Here is a 23033-nt window from a genome sequence, read left to right as displayed (position 1 = left end):
TTTAATCTAGCTGCAGTTCTGGGATTTGGAGTAAGGGTTCCTCAAAAGTGCAGGGATATATGTGAGAATATAAAGAGTATCCCACAATATCCCTTCTGATTATTATTATTATTATTTTTTCTCATTTTCTTTATTATATATATATATTTTTTTTTTCTTTTTTCTTTCTCCTTTTATTGATTTATTGTTGCTGAGACGCCTTAACCTGCATTGGCAATATGTTGATCTGTAGGTGGCGGTATGCGCCTGTAGGTGTAACCCGCCATTAAACCGAAAGAAGAAGAAGAAGAAGAAGAAGAAGAAGAAAATTCCAAATTGGTTCAAGACATTCTCTGGTTCAAGTCTTCGATACGCCTCGAAGCAAGGGGTTCTATCACTACCAGTTCGACGTACATTTCACCAGGTGCTGTAATGGAAAATGCTTGCAACGACGTCCTTTTCTACAGTGAAACAGGCCAAGTAAGTCTAGCTCTGAAACATTGCTAGCGGTAAATTAATTAGCTTTTAAGATAAACTTCAGCAACAGTGAACTTATTTTCTAACTCGTTTACTTTGTCAACGGGCATATTGCTTTGCCAACAAGATTATTTCCATGGTCAGTTTAATGTTGATATGCATTTAGCCATTTACTCACTAGCTGCCACATTCGCTGTGAAATGTTGCAACAAAATTTGCAAGGGTCATTCCGTGTTTACAAATAAGCCAGTTCCTAAACTAACAGGAGACCTGTAAATCATGGTTACACTCAAAGTGCCTTATCTTGGACGCCATGTTTGGGCATTGGTATCTTAAAAGTATTTTTCCTAACCTGGCCAAACTTGCTGTTGCGCTATCCAGCAAAATATTCTTTGGTCACGCTAGCCTGTTCACTCACTCACTCACTATAGTGTTTGCTATAGGGGGGGGGGGGGGGTATAGTGGGCTACCTAGGGAACAAGTGAACCTAGCGATAATTAACCACATTAATTCAAATACAAAGTTTTTGCCCGAAATTGCACTCTGCCCCACCTCTTTTGGGGCCTTTGTTTGACCTAGAAAGCTGAGAACATAGGAAACAGTCATTTCAATAACTGTGTGATGTACAGACTAAAATATAGTTTTTTATTTCTGCCGGATTACAGATCTCTGAACTGACCACATTTCAGCCCTCTAGGTCACTTGATATCACTTAGAAACACAACTAAGCCCTAGCACCAGGTCAGCTGTGTGCACAAGTAGATCAATATAGAATGAAAATATGAGTACTTTAGACCATTATTTTCCAAGGTATGCTCATGCGTTTTGTAAAATGCCTATAGAAACTCTCCATAGGACTTTTGGTTATCCAAAATGCATACTGACAATCAAATGCTTACTGCACATGAACCCCTTTGTGTAGAAGCATAACTTCATATGGGATGGGCATTTTTAGGCCTTTCCCCCTTGAAATTGCACTGTGCCTACTTCATAGGCCACTGTTCCCACCTAGTTTGACCTACCATCAAATGCTTGGTCTCTTTAGAAAGCTGAGACCTTGTAGTTTCTTAGGGAACAATCAGAATAGCTGAGGGAAGTACTGGCACAGAAGTACATAGGCTAGAATACTGTGTTATACAGGTGCTGGTCATACAGTGGGCATCGCTTTCAAATGGCCACTTCAGTCGCGCGTTATGAGGCGTGAAGCTGCGTGAAGCTTTAGTACCACTTTCAGCCACTGTGTGTCGCTCTGCCACTGTACATCGCTCTGCCTGCCGCCCCTTCTGAAAAAGCTCGATTTACCTCGATTTAGGCTACTTGGGTATGGCTTAAGGCTTGACTACACGGTGGTAACGAAAATCGAAATTTGCTGTCTACATTATTGTCAGTGTTGGGTTAACGCAACTACGCAAATCAAAACAGTGGTGTGATAATTGAGCCAGTAGAGAAATAACTGTTCAGAAGTAATCTGTAGCCTTGGCTAGGCTTCTGCGACGTTTTTATCAGGCTACGCTATAGAGGCTTAGACAACTATGACCCACGTTTTGGTTTCGTAAATTAATTTGCCCTACTTCTTGACTGCAATGTAGTCAATTGACTGCTTGACATGTGATTTTTATTTTTCTGTACAATAAACAAATAGGTACATCTGCTTTATGCCGCAGAAATACATTTCCAGGAATTTACATAGTCCAATGCATCGTTACACTATGTTAGTGTTTCCCAAAACCATAGTAGCAACGAACGTTCGCAACCACTATCGTAAAGTTGTGTAGTTACAACTACACCTCTCGACCTGTGGTAGAATGCTAGTAGAAGCATAGTTCCAGGGATCTTCTTGTCAAAGACGTCACTGACGCCAGTTATTTGTTTGCAAATTAATAATTATAAATATGTTTAGGTTTCTAATTGATATTTACACTTCTAACCACCATACATCCATATTTTAAAATGCCCAAGGCAGAAAATACATAAATTAAAAGTCAATTTGCAGCCATGTGCACGTAAGTAAGTCACACATCTGCAGATAATAATAAGGTGGTGCGCACTTTTTGACGAGTCAGTTGAGAATATGTAGCCTTTGATTTTCATGGAGGGGGGGGGGGGGGGCGGTCCTTGTTAGTTTATGCAAACCAAGCCAAGAAGGCTGATTCTGATTTTGATAATATGATCTGCACAAAAGATAAACTTAGGTAAACAACGATGTCAATATTGTTGTCAAAATCTTTACCCAGATTCGAACTCTTGGACAGGGGACTGGTAACTGCTGTGCAACGGCGGCTGTCATCTGCCAGCCTTAACGCAATGCGCCACAGAAGTATGTGCAGGTGCCCGCTCATCGCTACTAAACGCCATTAACCACCTTAGTCCAGACTACTGAAGTTTGGAAACTATCATGGTCCAAACTTACAGTACTATGTAAGTATGACAGTTTTGGGAAACAGTCGTAACTTACATGTTGGTTAGTTGAACGATGCATCCTGTTAGTAAAAAGCTAACCTCCGTGGTTGTAATGCGGAAACGCACCCCAGATCAGCTTGTAGGCCATTAGCAATCTGTTTATTTTATTTTATGAAGCCTACACAGTAGATCACATGCCACATTCTCACTTTCAATAGACAGACGCAATAGCCATTGGTCAAGTATTGAGTATAAAGCAATTAAGATTGTATAGGGTACTAAGAGTACTTCATACTATCAAAAAAAATTGTTAAAACAAATAGCATTTTGCAACTTGACAAAACACTGGATTAAATATCGTAGGTACAGGAGAAAACTTGTACATCCATTGGCCCGTGGGGAGATCACATGCCAGTTTCCTCTCCCTTCAGTGCTATGACTTGTTCGGCTGTGAGCTTGTTTCGCCAAAAAAAACTCTATTGCAGATATCAATGCGTCTTTGTTCATGGGTTTGGCCTCACAGCAGAGGCTTAGACAACTATGACCCACGTTTTGGTTTTGTAATTTGCCCTACTTATTGACTGCAATGTAGTCAATTGACTGCTTGACAGGTTATTTTTTATTTTTCTGTACAATAAACAAATACATCTGCTTTATGCTGCAGAATTACGCACTTGGCCAGCCTATAGAACGGGCACATCTTGGAGAGAATAGAGAATGTACGCACGCAAGAATCTGTAGGCTATTTGTGGCTGGTTACCAGCAAACAATGTTTAATGCATTAACTCAAGACGTCAAACATTTTCTAAACAATACAAACAGAAAGGATGCAGCAGGCAGCAAATGTAGAAGAGTCATTTCCAGTGGAAGAACAAAATGCTGAATGAAGCCCAAAATGCTGAATGAAGGCATATCTGGCAAGTTGTTGTTTTTTGAAGACGTAAATGGTTGGGCTATAGGCCTAGTTTGCAAGAAGGAGACATAAAGCGTGAGCATGCCACACTATCCTCAGCTGTGGTAGCGGGGGTAGGAGGATTACTGTTAGCGCAGGATTTATATAAAATTCTTCAACAGAAGGCCTGCCTCGAATGCAGGCTTGCCAAAAAAAAAGGCCTGTGGTTTGCGCAGCCTACAGTAAGTAGGTCTTAGTGAGTTAGGAGTCCTCTAGACTTCTTTTAAGCTGTCTCAGAGGTGTAAAGTCACGTTCGTTGGGGGCAGGGCCGGATTAACAATTCATAGACCCTTGGGAACAAATGTCTGATGGGCCCCCCCTGCCCCCCAGCCAACGTCTATCGTGAAGATTTGTATTGCCATTTAAGGCACAAGCGCATCTGTGAGGCCAAGCCTCACCAAGTAGCCCGTTTGTTTACAACTAACATTACATTTAATTAAACTGCTTGTAGGCTATGCTGAAATAGTTTCAACATTTTGACTTTTGTCAGCTTCAAGTTGTAGGCTAGATTTGCGTGAGTTCTTTCTATCTGCTTTACTTTTGTGAGTTGCCAACACCTAGGCTATGTTATAGATGTTCTATGAGGTACCAGTGTTTAGCTGTGTCACAAAACAATAAGCTTTGTCAGACAACTTTTAAAATGATATTCAGGGCTATATACATTTTAAACATTCGGGGCTGAAGACCCGACAAAGCCTTGCGTTAATTCTTCAGATGGGAAGTGTCAGGAATTTTCATACGAGAGACGCCCTCATTGGTGGTTAGTATATGGAGTAGGGAATTGACAGCAACATATCCAATCACATTATATGAGATGCTGAATTTAACATAAACTGCAATGTTTGATTTTAAATTAATGTAAATTTAGCCGGGGCTGTAAGCTGGCACACGTGGGTGCTCGATGTTTTCAGTGGGTGCCCGACAGACGAAGCACCCACGGTATCGGGCGCCTATGACAAGCGTATCTGGTTTGCATCCATTACAAACAAACATGCAATGTGAACGCCTGGGATTGGGGAGAGCACTAAATGCTCTTCTGAATAAGCACGAAGTCAAGCCTTTAAATGAAAAACACTCTTTAATAATCAAAAAAATAAACTGCTAATGAAGTAAACTTGTGACCATCAAAAATCGTTTATCGCCTGTAACTCCGTGATAACAGGACATAACAGGAAGGCATTTGGCTGAGCAACGTAGGTTAATATGATCTATATTTTGTCCAAATGATGTCTGTCTATCATCGTTGGACTCGGAGAAAACCAGAACGTTTAATTTGTCCTGCGTTTCTTCTACGGCTGCAAACGGGATTCACTCGCCGTTAACTAAATATTTCTTTATTAGGGCAGGGCTTTTCCAGCTTCATTTCTTTTTACGAGACACCCTGCTCACTTGAGACCTCTGCCGGTTGTTGCAGCGTCACTGGAAAAATACAAATTAAAGTCGCGAGGGAAGCTGGCCAAGTCGAAGCACTGCCCACTGTATAATAAGAATATCATGAAAAAGTTGACTTATTTCAGTAATTCCATTCAAAAAGTGAAACTTGTATAATGTATACACTCATTCCACACAGACTGATATATTTCAAGTGTTTATTTCTTTTAATTTTAATGATTATAACTGACAAGTAATGAAAACCCCAAATTCACTATCTCAGAAAATTACAATATTGTGAAAAGGTTCAATATTGAAGACGCCTGGTGCCACACTCTAATCAGCTAATTAACTCAGAACACCTGCAAAGGCTTTTAAATGGTCTCTCAGTCCAGAGCCATACAAAAAGACAGTTGCGACACTCTTTGAAGTCGCCGCCACGCGGTCACGTGATTCACGTACGCTTCAACAGTTCCAAACAGCTCTTTGCGTGTCGTGTGTTATTTCAATGGGATAGACAGCAGCGAAAAGTTATTGAACGGGAAACATTACAACAAACCAACAACGAGTGTTATTACGTGTTAGCATTCTTGCATTATAGTGTCAATTATATATTGCGAGTATAATTAGTTTGCAACATCGATCTAAAATATGTTCTTTGGTAGTTCTAACATTGAACGTTTGTTTCCTTGCTGGACATGAGCTGTTATTGGATTCCTACATTTGCCTGTATCACGCTATACTTTACTTACATTGTCAAAACGTAGGCTATGCATTTTGTAACCTTTTTGTGTGTGGACATTAGATCCAGTGTCCTTTTCAGTTCGTTTGGTGAGATGAAGATGAAGGTGCCCCCCAAATCTACCACACAACTTTGATCATTGTAAAACTAGCAATAAACGTCTATCAAATATATAAATATTAGCATTCAGTAGCCTAATAGCCTAAAAGTTTGATCAATGCATTAAATCTGTTCAGTTCTTTTAGAGAAATAGCATAAAGGTGGCCACCACACAGCCTTGGTAACATTTTAAGACTAAGCCATAAACATGTCAAAAACACATAGGCTAAATAAGAATCAATAACAACTTAAATGTGAAAAATTTGTTTAATACGGCAAGATAAGACACCCACTGTTTCAATAACACACTTGTAACACAATAAGCAATCAACTATTTCAATAAAATACTTATAACTTATATTTCAGCCGGCTGGTGAGACTATGAAAAGGATGACTGATACATGTTTTCAATAGAATTTTTATTACGTTTTCAATGTGTGTTTAAAACAAGAAAAGGAACAAATGCAAAAAAGACTGGGAGGAAGGTATGGTGACACTGCAACATAAAAAGGAGGTCTGACACTCATTTAGGTTTCCAAAAAATAAAAAGATTTCAGTTTCCAAAGTTTGAACAACAATTGTGTGTGAACTACACAAAAGACACAATGTGGAAGGGATGGCTAGCCCTCCGTGTACTCTGTACACCTATAAGAGGGACATGGTAAGGAGGATGCAACATTTGGCTGGAGTCGGGAGTGTTATGGGAGGTGTGGAAGATGCAGGATCAACACAACTCCGTTTGTGTAAGGGCCCCATCGTGTGGACCTCAAACATAAAAATGATCTTATCTGACCATTCCAGTCATATATCGCACGCCCTTCTTGTCCTCTGCATCCTTGGTCCTGGATTTTATGACTCACTATTACATTTCATGTAGTTCATGTAGAGTCGGGATTTTCACCCGCTGTTTATTGCAAGACAAGGCAGCCGCTTTCATTCATTCAAAACGTGTGCTATGCTGCAATGGAAACCTTATTGCGTAGCCAAGTAGCCTAAATTGAGTTTGAATTGCATGATTTGCTTTATTAAATTTGTAGGCTGGAATGCCACCAATCGCGGCAACAATTGTGTTTAAATATAGTAGCCTAGGCCTACTGCTTCGGCCTCTGGCAAGTTTAGAAGGGGGCAGCAAGCGACTGAGCTTGAGAGCGACGTGTTGGAGACCCATGGTGTAGGACAACGACTTTTCATTGACAACAAGGTATTAAACCAACCAACAATATAAAATATAAAGAAGAGCTCTTATTTCATTGAATTAAATCGAAACAATGTCTTCTATTGCTTGTGCACTGATAGCCCTACTGGTAGGCAATTATGCATCGCAGCAGACTGGTTTAGAAATAATTTAATAGCCAGAAATATGCCTGACCTGCCCTAATAAAGAAATATTTGGTTAACTGCGAGTGAATCCCGTTTGCAGCCCGTGGAAGAAAGCATGGGACAAATTAAACATTCTGGTTTTCTCTGAGTGCAAGCGATGATAGACAGACATCATTTGGACAAAATATAGAGCATATTAACCTCCGTTGCTCAGCCAAATGCCTTCCTGTTCGTCCTGTTATCCGCGGGTTACAGGCGATAAAAACGATTTTGATGGTCACAAGTTTACTTCATTAGCAGTTTATTTTTTTGATTATTAAAGAGTGTTTTTCATTTAAAGGTTTGACTTCATGCTTATTCAGTAGAGCATTTAGTGCTCTCCCCAATCCCCAGACGTTCACATTACATGTTTGTTTGTAATGGATGCAACCGCGAGATGGGCTACGCGTTTGACGGCAATGAGTTGTTAACAGACATGAACCAAGACATATAGCCCAGCAGCAATCTAGGGACTGTTCATTATTTATTGAAGGGGCCATCGGAGGAATTTTGAGTGCTTCAGTCAAAAGTTGCATGACCCTCCCTTGCCTGCTAGAAATTGTTGAATGACCGTCCGACAGAATTGTTAAAAAAGACATGACCCTCCCCTGCCAATTGTCGCTGTCTTCAGCCTGCGCTGCTTTGCGCCACAGCCACACACTGTGATAATGTTCTTAAATCAATCTTTCCCGTGAGCTTGCATGCTACCAGTCCTTCTTTTTCAAATGTGTTGCACCTGTTTGCACAATTTCACAAATAATCATATGTGATTAATAATATGACAAATAATCCTAGGGTTGTGCACGGGGACCGAAACAATGCATGCCAACTTTTTCCGTGTTTATCACGTATTTGAACTTTCACCCGCTGTCTTGCCGTTTTAATGTTTTCCCGTAGAATATCCCATATTTTAATACGCTCATAACAGCCCTGCCATCGGGCCTGTCTCTGTGTTGCCCTGTTGCTACCCCCTTGCCCTTCCAACGAAACAGATGTCTTCAAATCTTTGTTTTCCTTGCTTGAAGGCGAACTTAGAGTGATGTTAACAGGGCTCTACAGTGCGCCCATTTCACTCGCACATGCGAGTAAAAATGATGGCGTACGTGTGCAAAAAAATATTCAGGCGCACTGGTGCGAATGACTTCTAACCATGTCAATGTTTGTCTACAAAATACACCGCAACATCAAGAAACATTACTGGTGCAACCCATAGAATCACGCGTTTGATGCAGCATAAAACTACACCTCCCATCAGCGTTAGCAGTTTGGATTTTGACTCGGCTAGTAGTGGCTTCTATCAAATCCAAGAGCACGCAGAAAAAGTGGAAAGTTAGACTAGCCAGCCAAGATGCAAAGATTGAAGAAATTAGTTCTTCTATCCACCGAATTCATCGGATATCGGAGGAACAGGATGAGATTCTGAGAATGCAGTGAGAAGGAAAGGTAACCTAACATGCCTTTTAGCCCAGTTGACATATTGCAAAATATAGCTGTAGCGAACAGGCACAAAAGTAGCTTCCCGTAATACTCCCATTTTATTCAAAGGTAGAACGCTACTGACAACTATAGGCTTCCACGCATGCTTGTTTGTTTACACCGAATGTTAACAAAATGTAGGAAAAGACTGAAAATAAAGTAGGCACTGATCTTTAAAATCGTATTTCCTGTAGCCTAAATGTTGTCAGTCATTCTTAATATTCGCAATTGGTGCACTGGCATGTTAAGTGTTAGCTGCAATGTAATGTTAGATTATGTTTAAGTTAAGTACAGAACTGACTGTGCGCCCACATTTTTGTCTGTGCTCCTAAATTTTTTGGAACATAACACATTTGACAAAGGACAGATGTATGTTGCTAGTGACAAAATATTAACTTTCAGTGGATGTCTTTGTCATGGGGAAGTGTTTTCCCCATGCATTTATTCTAGGCTACTGTCAGTGACTGCCGTGAGAGAAGCGGGTTCTGTGTTTCGTTCGTGCCAGTGACTGACGCGAGAGAAGCGGGGTCTGTTTGTGTTGCGTTGCGTTCATTTATTTTCATTGGGCGTGCCGTGCCGTGCCGTCCACAGCTCTTCAGTTCTGACAAAGCCGAAATTACTCCTTTTGAAACAATGAGTGCAGGAAGCGCGTTTGTATGGTTATATTGCTTGACCGGGGGTCCCAAGCAGCTTTCAGCCATAAGGCTACTTTGAGAACATTTCAATTCACCCGACACTTATATTCAAAATGTTGAAAACTATTTCGGCATAGCCTATAAAGCAGTTTAATTAAATGGAATGTTAGTTGTAAACAAACGAGCTACTTGGTGAGGCTTGGCCTCACAGATCTTCGCCTTAGATGGCAGGAAAAATCTTCACAATATAGGCCTATTAACTGACCACCCGATTCACGTTCGCTGGGGGGAAGGGGGGCCATCAGACATTTGTGCCCAGTTAATCCGGCCCTTTCCCCAACAAATCACACCTTCCCACCTCTGTGACCGCTTAAAAGAAGTCAAGAGGACTTCTAACTCACAGACCTATTCACAAACCTGGGGCATTTTGCTGTGTTTTGAAATCCTACAGGAGCTTCCAATCGTGAGGAAGCAATTTTGCATTGTAGGCATAACTAACATGCAATAACGCCACCAACAACAACCAAAACTAGGCTAATCATTGTCAACATGTAAATTAAATGTAACATTATTGTGAATCAAATTAAAATGTTCTTTTTTGAAAACATAGTCATAGTAACAGAATAATTTAATAATGTTACAAAGATACTACATCAATCCGTATGTTTCATTAGGCTATTTCTTTTGCCTTACTCTTGATTCATTTAGGCTAGGCCTTTTTATTCAGGGGCCGTATTCACAAAGAATTTTAAGGCTAAAAGTAGCTCCTAACTGGCGAATTTAGGAGCAACTCCTAAAAATAATATGCGTGTCAACTTTAGGACTCCTAATTTTTTTCACAAAAAGTAATTCACAAAGCATTTTAGACCTAAAAGTAGCACCTAAGTCTGGGACAGCTTAAAATAATTCGAGAGGACTCCTAACTCACTAAGATCTATTCATAAACAGCTTTTTGTGGCATTTTACCTTGCGATGTTTTGAAATGCGGAGCCTATGCGGCAACAGGAGCTTCCAATCGCGAGGGAACAATTTTGCATTCATAAAAGGGATGCAATAACGCCACCAACAACAACCAAAACTACTCATTGTTAACATGTAAATTAAATGTAACGTTTCATTGTGAATCAAATTAAAATGTTCTCCTCTTTGCACACGTAGTCTAGGCATATGGTGACAGATTAATTTAATAATGTTGCAAAGGTACTGCAGCAATCCATAGACCTATGTTTCATTAGGCTACTAGGCTATTTCTATTTGTTTTGCCTTACTCTTTATTCATTTAGGTTAGGCCTTTTTAATCAGTTATTAATCATCTTCCGTCCTTCGCACTACTTGTGTAGCGCACGCATTCTCCGACCTGTCACCTGTCACTCATCATCGGAAGGGAGGTGTTTGGAATCATTCCCGCGTTACAATCGTCAGCCAATCAAGGTGGTCGCTTCAGTCAAGCTCGTGTACGAGTAAAGACGTTATCCATAGTAACGAAGACTCACTCCTAGTTTAGGAGTTGTCTGAAAGGCTTTGTGAATAACTTTTAAGAGAAAACTCCAAGCTAAAATCTTTTAGTGCGATTTAGGAGTAGCCTACTCCTAGTGGTAAGATAAAAGCCTTTGTAAATAGCCTACGGCCCCAGTTATTCATTATCCGTCCTTCCGACCATTCTGAGACCTGTCACCTGTCACTCATCATCGTAAGGGAGGTGTTTGGAATCATACCCGTGTTACAATCATCAGCCAATCAAGGTGGTCACACTTGCCCATTTACACAAATTAATGGTTGAATATTACTGATGATCATTTTTGTTTAAGAACATGCAGTGTGCGTAGGGCACCAAAAACATCTTGCTCGTAAAAAAGCATCATACCGCACATTGTGGCGGGTCTGTTATTTACTGTAGGCTGCGCAAACCACAGGCCTTTATTTTGGGCAAGCCTGCATTCGAGGCCTTCTGTTGAAGAATTTTATATAAAGCCTGCGCTAACAGTAATCCTCCTGCCCCTGATACCACAGCTGTGGATAGTGTGGAATGTTCAAGTAATAATACAATCCAATGTGTGTCTCAATTGTCCCCCGCTGACCACCTCACTATATTTTGCAACGAACTTACATGACACAATGCCATAAAATATGCCAGTTTTAGGACACAGAATAATGTTTGTAATGATACCAGTTAGACCTACGTTTAACAGTAACAAGTGTAATGAGCTATTCATTGTCGAAGGTGCATGGTGAAGTGAAATTCTTACTTTGGAAAACAAACATTTGCCGAAATCATCAGAATATTGCAACAGATTCTGTCTGTTCTGGACTGCAGGTAACTTGTTAAGCTAGTGGTTCTCAAACTTTTATTTCATTCCCCACTTTGATCAAGGGGCATGACTGATGATCGTGGAGATAACGTGTTATCCCGAGGCCTTTGCAAGTCCGACGGTAGTCTACCCTATTAAAAATAAGTTTTCGATGTCCCAAACGGAGAGCCATACTTTTTGTTTTTAACGATCTCTATGCTACTCACAAAAATGTAGGCATGGGGACATGATGAAGTAGGCTATCCAACTGTTGTGTGTTAAATTATTGTGATTACGAGCCAGTGGTTTTCAAACATTATGCGTGACTCGGACATCTAACTAAATGCAACAGGCTCATATCGTCCTCGCATTCGCAAAATGAGGACCAGTGTTTTGTCAAATTGCAAATAGCTATTCGTTTTAACAATTTTTTATGATGGTATGAAGTGCTTTTTGTATAGGCTACTACCTTAATCTTGGAATATGGGGAGGGAAGTGGCGCGTCTGCAGTCAGGCAAATATGAATGTAATTCTGCGGCATAAAGCAGATGTATTTGTTTATTGTACAGAAAAATAAAAATGACATGTCAAACAGTCAATTGACTACATTGCATTCAAGAAGTAGGGCAAATTAAGACACTGTTTTGATTTGCGTTGTTGCATTACCCCCAACACTGACAATAATGTAGACAGCAAATTAAGATATTTTTTCGCTTTGTGGAGCGGCACCGGTAGGCTATCAAAAGCAGATTTCGATTTTCGCTACCACCATGTAGTCAAGCCTTAAGCCATACCCAAGTAGCCTTAATCGAAGTAATGTTTAATTATGCATGATTTATTTTGTTATTGAATTCGTAGGCTGGGATTCCTCTCGGTAACAATTATGTTTAAAGGTAGCCTCCTGCTTTTTCAGAAGGGGCGGCAGTCAGGCTACTTACAGAGCGATGTACAGTGGCAGAGCGACGCACAGTGGCTGAAAGTGTGGTACTAAAGCTTCATGCAGCTTCACACCTCGTAATGCGCGACTGAAGTGGCCATTTGAAAGCGATGTCCACTGTATAGCGTCAAATATTGTCCCCGGGTGGTATAATGTTTAATTGCTGCCACACAGTAAAATTCATTTAATTGCTTCAGGCGCACTATAACGCAACCTGCATTAGTTTAGTCGACAACAAATTAATGTGATCACCGAAATTCTTAATGATCAACTATCGATCGTCGATTAATTATGCCCATCCCTAACCAGGAAGTTGCACTTCATGTTTCCTGCTGCTGACCAACTTTATGGAGATGCAGATTTTATTTTCCAACAGCACTGCACACAGTGCCAAAGCTACCAGTACCTGGTTTAAGGACCATGGTATCCCTGTTCTTAATTGGCCAGCAAACTCACCCGACCTTAACCCCATAGAAAATCTATGGGGTATTGTGAAGAGGAAGATGCGATACGCCAGACCCAACAATGTAGAAGAGCTGAAGATCACTATCAGAGCAACCTGGGCTCTCATAACACCTGAGCAGTGCCACAGACTGATCGACTCCACGCCGCATTGCTGCAGTAATTCAGGCAAAAGGTAGCCTAGAAATCTAGACGCACCCCTAGTCTAGCAACTCTCCGTTGGCTTGTGAGCTCCAGAAATCGAAACTCAATCAGGCCAATGAAATCGTGTATAGAGTCGTTAGGTGGGCTTAACATAATGATTGATGGCAGAGTTGCAACGGTTTGGCTTGAATTCCCTGCTACTTGAAAACAAATAAGATGGATGTTGCTGTTAGCGAACAGTGTGACACGAGTTAAGCTTTTATTAAGTTGGCAAACGTTTGAACTAGCCAACTAGCTCTGCTGATGGGAAACGCGTGGGACTCCTGCCCCTCGGACTGAGCACTGCGAATGGTGAGTGCCCAGACCCTACATTTTAATGTGGGTCTGGCTCGTCGGGCTAGGCAAAAGGAGCCCCACCTAAGTATTGAGTCCTGTACATGCTCATACTTTTCATGTTCATACTTTTCAGTTGGCCAACATTTCTAAAAATCCTTTTTTGTATTGGTCTTCAGTAATCTAATTTTCTGAGATACTCAATTTGGGATTTTCATTAGTTGTCAGTTATAATCATCAAAATTAAAAGAAAAAAGGCACACTGTTCCATAACTTGTTAATCTTGTAGACTATTTAGATTGTACTGTATGTCAGGTGTTCTGATATAGACTGACTACACAAAATATGGAATAATTGCACAAAAGTTAGCATTTACTTTGTTGTTTCAATGAGTGTGTATAAGAGACCATACAGCTGCACAATTAATATTGGATAATACAACATGAAGATTAAATTTCTATGGATTCCTGTGAATATTTCCATACCCAATATGCTGCATCTACTTATTGCGGATTGAGGAGTGAGAAATAAACAATAATATTATACCATGTTATGGTCCTTATGGGATTACTGAAGCAAAACATGTAAGATGCCTAAGCATGTTACACAGTACTGTATGTTAAATGCAAATTAATAAAATAACAATAAACCATGATGCCTAGACTATGTAATGTTTTATTATCCGTTTTGTGGCCATCTTGGATTTTCCCTTTAAAAATGATGTTGGTGAACCAGAAATTTAGGGCACCCCCTCTGAAATTATGACTTTGGTGCTACCTACTGTGTAATAATTTTGCCCTTTTTTGTGGATAATACAGTGACATTAATTTTTGGACTTATTTGCTGTTAATGAAAGATATGTTGACTTTAATCCAGAGCGATGACTCGGACGTTTGGGATGACACAGCACTTATAAAGGCTTATGACAAAGCGGTGGCGTCTTTTAAGGTGAGTAATTGAGTAACAAAGTGTTTCATTATTCCCGGTACATTGTACCTATTAACACTACAAAAACTGTTCTTAATCTTACATTAAGATCAATAAATCTAATTGGTATTGTTTTCAGTATAAATGACTTACCTAGCACTTACTCGTAAAGTCATTTGTCTCGAGACATCTTAAAATAAGTCAAACTCTTATGACATCATCATTTAAACAAGCAAATTTGTCCTAAAATCAAGCAAATTTGGCTGCCAGTGCAACGAGCCTATTTGTCTTGATAAGACTCCTTAAAATAAGTAAAATTCGTCTTAAATTAAGTCAAAATGATCTTTGTGATTTCATTTCATGTAACAGTATGCTATTTACGGACAAAACAAGTTAAAGTGACTGGGTGGTAAGTCAAACCAAGGAACCCAACAAATCATAACATATTTACCAAAAAACATGGTTTTATTCTGAATATGTCTAATGCCATCAGGAAAATATATTCAATTCTGAAAATAACAAAAATTTTATAAGAATATACTGTACCATTTACGTGGTGATATTTTAGATGTAAATATCATGTCAGTCAATTCGGACACATGGAAATGGCCATGCACTTGTGAAAATGGTTAAAAAAATAGTCTCATACTCTTTTTCTTGTACATCATGTTAACAATAACCCTTGAATAACAGCTTTAGGCTTTAGAAACACTTTTTTCTAGTTTGTGCCTTATGCATTTCATCAAATGTTGTGGACGCTGATGGCACCCGTTTTATAATGCTCCTTATTATCTTATCTATATTAATGATTTGTCAAATGTTTCTTTCTCCAATTATGTTTGCAGATGACAAAACCCTAATTCTCTGTCAATTTTTAAATCACTGAATAAAGAACCTAATGATGGTCCAGCTGCCTATGGTACATGGATTAGATTAATCAAATTATCAATAATTATCTATCTAATATTAAAACAATCTAATCTTTTATCATTTTTAGTGGCAAAAAAGTCTACCCAAAAAACGGTTTTTGGGAGTTGGAGAGAAAAAAATTATTGTGTTAGTGAAAAGTGAATAAATCAATTGGTATACGGTAATAAGGAGGCTAAGTAATCTTGTCACCACAAATTGCCTCCTTACTCATTATTACAGTTTGATTCATCCCCATCTTTATACTATAATATAGTTTGGGGAGGAAATACCTTCCCTTCTACTCTTCACAAAATTCTGGTACTCCAGAAACACTTTGTAAAAGTTGCAACCCGATCAGAGTCATACGGTGCATCTATTGTCGTTTTAAAAACTGCAGGTTCTTACTGTGTATGACATCAATATTTTTCAAATATGTGTTTTTATTTATAAAATACATCCAAACAAATGGAACATTCCTGAGTAGTTTAAGAGCAATTTTATTTACAGATGGGGAAAATCACTCGGTAACAGAGTTATACTCCCACTAGATGTTTTGGTGCCACTCAGCAATTATTGAACTAAAATTTAAGAACAATATGTCAGTTTGTATGTACCTACATGTACTTAAATGGTAACACAAAATGGTCTGGTGTAATTAAATCTTTATATGATTTTAAAGCCAGAAAGTTAACTTTACTTTCTTACCATTGGTTTCTTACCAAAGTCAACATCAAACTCAACATATGCTTCTCAAAATATAACAATAAAAAAAATCATATTTGTTTCTATATTTGTGTCCTATAATATGACCAAAGATTTTGTGACAGTGACAAGTTTTGACATACTTCTAAGACATGTCATGGCAACAGAGTTACATGGCAACAGAGTTACATGGTAACGGAGTTATAAATGTTCCTATAGTTAAAACAAGATTGAATTGTGTAATTTTTTCCCAAAAATATAGGAAGTCTTCATTAGTAATAGTATGTTGTATCATAATGAAAGAGAAAAGCAACACAAAATAGATGTACCATAGCGGTACAAAATATGACTGGTGCTCAGTCCAGCACATTCTCTCCGTAAAAATAAATCATGCCTGTCAATTTGTCTCTATCCTCTACTCTTGCAACTCATGCTATGTGTATGTAAGTAGTAGTAGTAATAATAATAATAATAATAATAAGTGTATAGCACCTTTAAAGGAGAATTCCGGTGTGATATTGACCTAAAGTGTATTGAAACATGATACCGAGTGTGAACGTATGTCTCATAGCCCATCTCGGCTTGTCCCCCTGCACGCCAAAATCTGGCTAGTTAGCCGATGCTACCAACAGCTTTTTCAATAGTGGTGCTTGACATCGGGCTAGTCATGCAAATAAATCACTGTTTTACACCCATTTTACGAGGCTCAATGTATCTCCACACTTCATTGGTAGACTTCGAGGGCCCTGACATTTAAAACGAGACATTGAGAACTTTGAAAAGCACTGGTAGTTTACTTACAAGACGATTTATACAGACAGTATCTTCACGAAGTTTAGCGTTTGCAGCCATCTTGAATTTAGTCGATATAAGTCGAGCAAACAGTAAGAATGAACAGGTATGATAGCGATCAGATTCCAAAAATAATTCAGTGGAAATGCATGGATTCCAGTTTCTTCCAGTAGCAGCAACTGGAATCCATGCATTTCCACTGAATTCATCTGCTTCTGGCTGGCTGCTGAAGTGTGATTTTAACGCATTGTGTTTTGTTTATTATTATTATTATTATTATTATTATGTGTACCTGTCTGCTTCCATCATCAGCATGCATTAAAAGGAGAGGAGAACCCGGAATCCAAACAACAACCTGGGAAGAAACGGAAAAACAATGTTAAGAACAGTAGCAGAAAAAGGAGCACAGCTTCCTCTATCAAAGAGGTACAGTATAGTTGTCATATTAGTGTTGAACTCAACATTACAAAATTCTTAAATGAACAGATGTTGCATTGAGACTGTTATGCTGTGTTAAAAAGTAAAAGTTTTATTTTCTTGTAGTGGAAAGTTGGTGACTCTTGCTGTGCTCTCTGGACTGAGGATCGAAACTTGTATCCAGCCAGAATTACCTCCATTGATCACAAGAGAGGCACTTGCATTGTTGTCTACACAAGTTATGGAAACAAGGAGGAGCAGTACCTCAAAGATCTTCTGTATGCAAACACTGAAAAAGACGATATACCCCAGAGAGTAAGGTTTTTTTCTTACTTTTTTAACTATACATTTCTCCTGTTTATTACATGGCTCTTCAGAGTGCTTCCGAAAGTTCCATTCACATGAATGGGCCTTCCCAACTTTCAGAGGCCTTTTAAATCTATATTTTGATCTATATTACCGCTGCAAAGTATATAATGACTGCTGTCAATAGCAACAGGTTGTGAATTAGTTGGAGCCGATGGAGTAGCTTATTAGGGATTCCGGACAAGATGGAATTACAGTAGTCAAGGCGGGATGTCACATACACATTTACAAGGACTTCTACACTGCTGGGTGAGCGCTGGGCGAAGCCGTGCAATGTTCCTTAGATGGAAAAAGGCACTTCGATAACATACTGTTTGTGTGTGCACTAAATGAAAGTGTATTGTCCAATATGACACCAAGGCTCTTGACCTGGTTGGAGCAAGGGATGGTGCTGCCATCTACACAAAGGGTGAAAGGTTCCATCTTAGCAAGAGCTGATTTGGAGCCAACCACTAGCAGCTCAGTCTTACTACTGTTTAGCTTCAGGTAGTTTTGTGTCATCCACAAGTTTATGTCAGGGAGGGAGGCAGTAATTGCAGTAGGGCTGAAACGATTCATCGAGTTACTCGAATAACTCGATTAAAAAAAATTACTTGAGGCAAAAACCCTGCCTCGAAGCCTTGTTAAATTCCTATGACGCGCACTATACGCGCAGGGATCTGATTGTTCCACATGGACCGTTGTTCAGGAAGCACACCACTAGCGCGTGAATCGTGATGCATTCTGAATTTAGCTGACGCGATTGCGGAGTCAAGATGTCCATAAATGGTAGAGAATGTCTAAAGTTTTCAAGTAAAGTTTTGGGATCATTACATACTCAAAAAGGAAAAGAACAAGCATCTGAACCGAAAACATCCACTCCATGCTGTTTCACCAAGCGTCAATAAAGTAGGCTATCTTCTATCTATCTAGCCTATCTATCTATCTACATACAGTAGCCTATAGCCTACATTGATGTTGGCTGATTTTAATCACATACTGTATTTGTAGCGATGTTGTGATATAATGTTTAGCTTCGATGTTTTTAAGTAGTTAACTTATTCAGGTTCAATTGCAAGACAGTATGCCTAAAAAAGAACCCCTTCTTATACACATCAAACTCAAAGTCAAAGTCAGCTTTATTGTCAATTTCTTCACATGTTCCAGACATACAAAGAGATCGAAATTACGTTTCTCACTATCCCACGGTGAAGACAAGACATATTTTACCAATTTTAAGTCCACAGACAAACATAACATTCAAGTAAACAAAAAAGTAAGTAAATAAGAGGGCACATATAATAATGAAAAAATAAGAGCAGCAAAATTTTGTTGAAATTGTGCATAGACAGTCAATAAAAAACTAGTGCAAAGTCAGGCCAATAAGAGGCTTGGGTAGTTCTGTTTGACCTGAGTAATAAAGAAAGTGGCATAGTGGTGCAAGTTATGTAAGAGCAGCAGAAGTGTTGTGTTTTCAGGACAACAACACCAAGTTGTAAAACATGCATGCACCCTCATCTTCCCTCACGCACCGCACGCGTGCACACACACACACACACACACACACACACAGGTTGATAGGTTACCATAGCAAATAGGCTCACCCCAGAAATATTTTTTTAGTAGGCCTAGCCTAATGGTAAAATTATTTGTTAGTAGCCTAATGGTAGGCTATTTTTTAGTAATGGTAAAATTATTTGTTAGTAGCCTAATGCCAAATGCTGCAGGTGTAGAAATCTACATAAAACAGATATTTACTTTGATGTCAGGTCTAGATTACAGCATGAAACTTGATACATGATATTAATACATTATATTGCTTTCCCTCTTCTCCCTCCCAGCACTTCACAACATAGTATGGACAGCTTTGTTCGCTCAGCTAAGTTATTCACAAGAGGTTGCAATTTTACAGAGAGCATTTTGAACATTATTTAATTGTTGGCACTGGCACTTATAAACACTAAATGGGTAAATTGCAATAAATGGGCTTAGTTTTGGAGCCAAATGTTGGAGTTAGAATAAATACCTCTGTGCCAATTGCTTGATCATTTTACAGCAATGTCATTTTCGTTATGCATTATTTGTTTTGGTTTAAAAAAAAAAATTTTTGGTTTTGTGTCAGTTTTGGTTTTGTGAAGTGTGTCAACAACATCCTCACATGGCCATCGGACCAAAGACAGATCCCCTGTTGGGTGCCATTCCAACATATCATTTGTTGTGTCAGTGGGCCAGACATCTATGGACGCAGTGCTCGCCAATACAAACTTGATCAAAAGGACCATGACACAATGATGCCACTGCTTACACAATTTCTTGGATAATAGTTAAAGACACTATTCAATTCAATTTTAAATTCAATTTTATTTGGAGAGTGACAGCGGCAAGGAAAAACTCTTACACTATGTAACATTCTTGTTATTTACTTCTTTAAAAGTTTGATGGCGGGTCTCTTTCATGGGGGATAAGGGGTTAATCCAATAGGTTGAATTGGAGCTTTGCTACCAACGTTATCAAGTGGTTTCAGTTTCTCTCGCGCATTGAATGAACGCTCACCACCATTTAATTGTATGCCTCTATGTTTGATGACACCAAATTAGCAAGTATTTCCTACTGATTGTAGAAACATTTGTTTTCTTTTTTCTGTCGGTCCGCGGTTCCTTGATCAATTGCGCAGCAAATTATCAGATGAAGCCCCGGGAATAATTTCACTCCGCGGCTCTGGACCAGCAGTGTCCACATTACGGCCGGTGCTGGTCCGTGCGGCCGTAACGTGGACAGGAGTTGAGGACTTTGCAAATGAGCCTAACATCAGCATGTTCAAAGCAAGTAGGCTACAGGCACTTTGCGTGTCTTACTTACCACATAGGTTACCTCACTTTATCAGTTGGCTTGAACTCTTAAAAAAAAATATGCCTCGTGACTTATTGACCATGGGAAATTACGCGCACCTTGATTGTTGATATCACGGGCGGCGGCATGTTCGTTGTAACGTTTTTTTGGGATGAATTAATTACAGTAATGACACGCCGTTGCGTTGTCAACGTGAGACACTCTTCACTTCATTTATTTCAATTTCCACAATACTATATTAGTCAGAGTCTGGACTAGCGTAACCTACTAGCTTAGCTCCCCCACTTAGCTCTACCTAATAATGAATTGGGCTGAAAGCAGGCAGGCAGGCTGGCGTTAACAGTTTGCGTGCAGTGCATAGGGTGTAAAACATGACTGCCAAAGTCTTAGTAGCTTGTTTAACATCCAAAGACAGTCATTGTACTTTTCAAGAGTTAATAACATAGAGTTAATTAATATAACATTACAGTGAGCCGTTTGAGAACAAAATAAATAGGCGGTCAATAGTAAAACGACTCTTCAACTAAAAAAAAATTGCCGTCGACTAATTTTCATGGTCGATTAGGTCGACTAATCGCGGGAGCACTATCGCCAATCAGCTCCAAAATATCGGGATATCAGTTTTGGTCCATATCGCCCAGCCCTACTCCGTGCCTCCACATGCCCAAAATGCTTGATTGCCTTGCATTCTCCACATTTTTAGCTAAATTTTCATGTATCACATCATCATTTATTTTCAGTGAATCTTTTGTAAATTGGCCGCCTTATCGCCCAGCTCACCTCATTTTACTCCTTCATCCATATTCGACTTTCCCGGTAGAATTCTCAATCTTTTTGGCCTCTATGGGTCCAGTTACATAGTCTATCTGTTCTTGGTCTTGGTTTTTGTGAAATAAATTTCTAAATAAATGCGAGTTATAGTCCGGTGCGACTTATGTTTTTTTCCCTCTTCATGACTAATTTTTTGACTGATGTGACTTATACTCCGGAGCGACTTATAGTCCGGAAAATACGGTAACGTAATTTTGCTCTCAATCAAAAGTTTGAAGTTCTTAACTACCGTAAATAGACCCTAGATTGTTTTTACTCCGGAGTTACACTTTCAGCTCCAGACCGTAGGCATATCGTTAGGTCAATTTAGATAGTTGGATAGGATGGTCCAGAGTTCACACAAATGGAGTGTGTCTTAAAGGAGCCACACCACTTTTATGACAAGACACTATGGCAGTCGTGACATACTGGTTAGGGCTTCGGGCTTGGAACCGAAAGTTGCCGGTTCGATCCCCGACCAGTAGGAACAGCTGAAGTGCCCTTGACCAAGGCACCTAACCCCTCACTGCTCCCCGAGCGCCGCTGTAGCAAGGCAGCTCACTGCTCCGGGTTAGTGTGTGCTTCACCTCACTGTCTTCACTGTGTGCTCTGTGTGTTCACTAATTCACAGATGGGATAAATGCAGAGACCAAATTCCTTGTATACGCAAGTACACTTGGCCTAGAAACCTGATTTTCATCACATTTACATATGAATGCTTTTCTGTTGACCTTTAGTTTTGTTGCTACTGTTCATAGAGGACCGGCCAATTATGAGTTCTGTCCAACATTGCTGATAAGTTTATAAAATAATTAAGCACATTTTAATCATATCAATAATACTGATAATTGTGATAATTTTGGTTACTATTATGATCTCAAATTTTCATACATCTCTAGTGGCTGGTAAAATATGTGGCCTCTACGGGGAATTGCGGTTAGCAAAAATGCGTTTTGCCATTTTGGACGTTCTGTTAAGTAAATGCACGTAACTTTTGACCTGTATGCCCGTTTTTAAAAAAATGAGGTACTGTTGGAACCCTTGAATCAAGCCAAGTTCATATTCCTATTCTTATTCCACTGTCTGCTGTCATTGGTGAACTGCACCTGAGCAAGCACATTTTGCAGTTCTTCTGAAATGGGTTCTTGTTAATAAGTGCTCTCTAATAACAAATAAGGAGCCAAAATGCTACTAATATATGTGAATAAGAAGCTAGATAATAGTGAGTATGTACCTTGATAAAAAGTGTTACCATTATTTTTTAATTGCATCTCAAATAGCCAAAAAATGTTTAATGATTAGAATGAACATTTAATGAATTGCTTTTCATGTTGCCATTGTTTTTGTTGTTGTTCTTGGCCTGACAATGCAGTGATTGCATTAAATTACACACTTTTGCACCATATTTCAAGGAGCACTACTCGATATGACAAGAATGTCATTAAGACACATATTATACTTTACATCATTTGTTTCTCTTCCATGTTGTCATTAGGGTGAAGGTAGACAGTCGAGTCACAGCATATCTCCTATGTGTGGTTATCCCCCGCTCACTCCTGCTGTTGCTGTTCCAGTAAGTGTTCTCTACAGTAATCCTATACATTGTTTTGTTTGATTCCTAATGTAT

At 39.3% G+C, this 23033-nt stretch overlaps 1 protein-coding gene across 1 annotated transcript in view; it reads left to right on the top strand.

The window, feature by feature from the left end:
- Window positions 1-306: 306 nt before the first annotated feature.
- smn1 (survival of motor neuron 1, telomeric) overlaps window positions 307-23033 on the top strand; it is a gene marked incomplete at its 5' end in the record, with an annotated part of 41065 nt that continues 18338 nt past the window's right edge. Inside the window, 5 exon segments of the mRNA XM_048244501.1 lie at window positions 307-459; window positions 14531-14602; window positions 17297-17410; window positions 17528-17716; window positions 22902-22979. Coding sequence (XP_048100458.1) covers window positions 412-459; window positions 14531-14602; window positions 17297-17410; window positions 17528-17716; window positions 22902-22979 — 501 coding nt within the window.

This window comes from Alosa alosa, chromosome 5, assembly GCF_017589495.1.
Source record: "Alosa alosa isolate M-15738 ecotype Scorff River chromosome 5, AALO_Geno_1.1, whole genome shotgun sequence".
In the NCBI taxonomy this organism is placed as follows: Eukaryota; Metazoa; Chordata; class Actinopteri; order Clupeiformes; family Clupeidae; genus Alosa; species Alosa alosa.
This window is presented reverse-complemented; position numbering and strand designations above follow the sequence as displayed.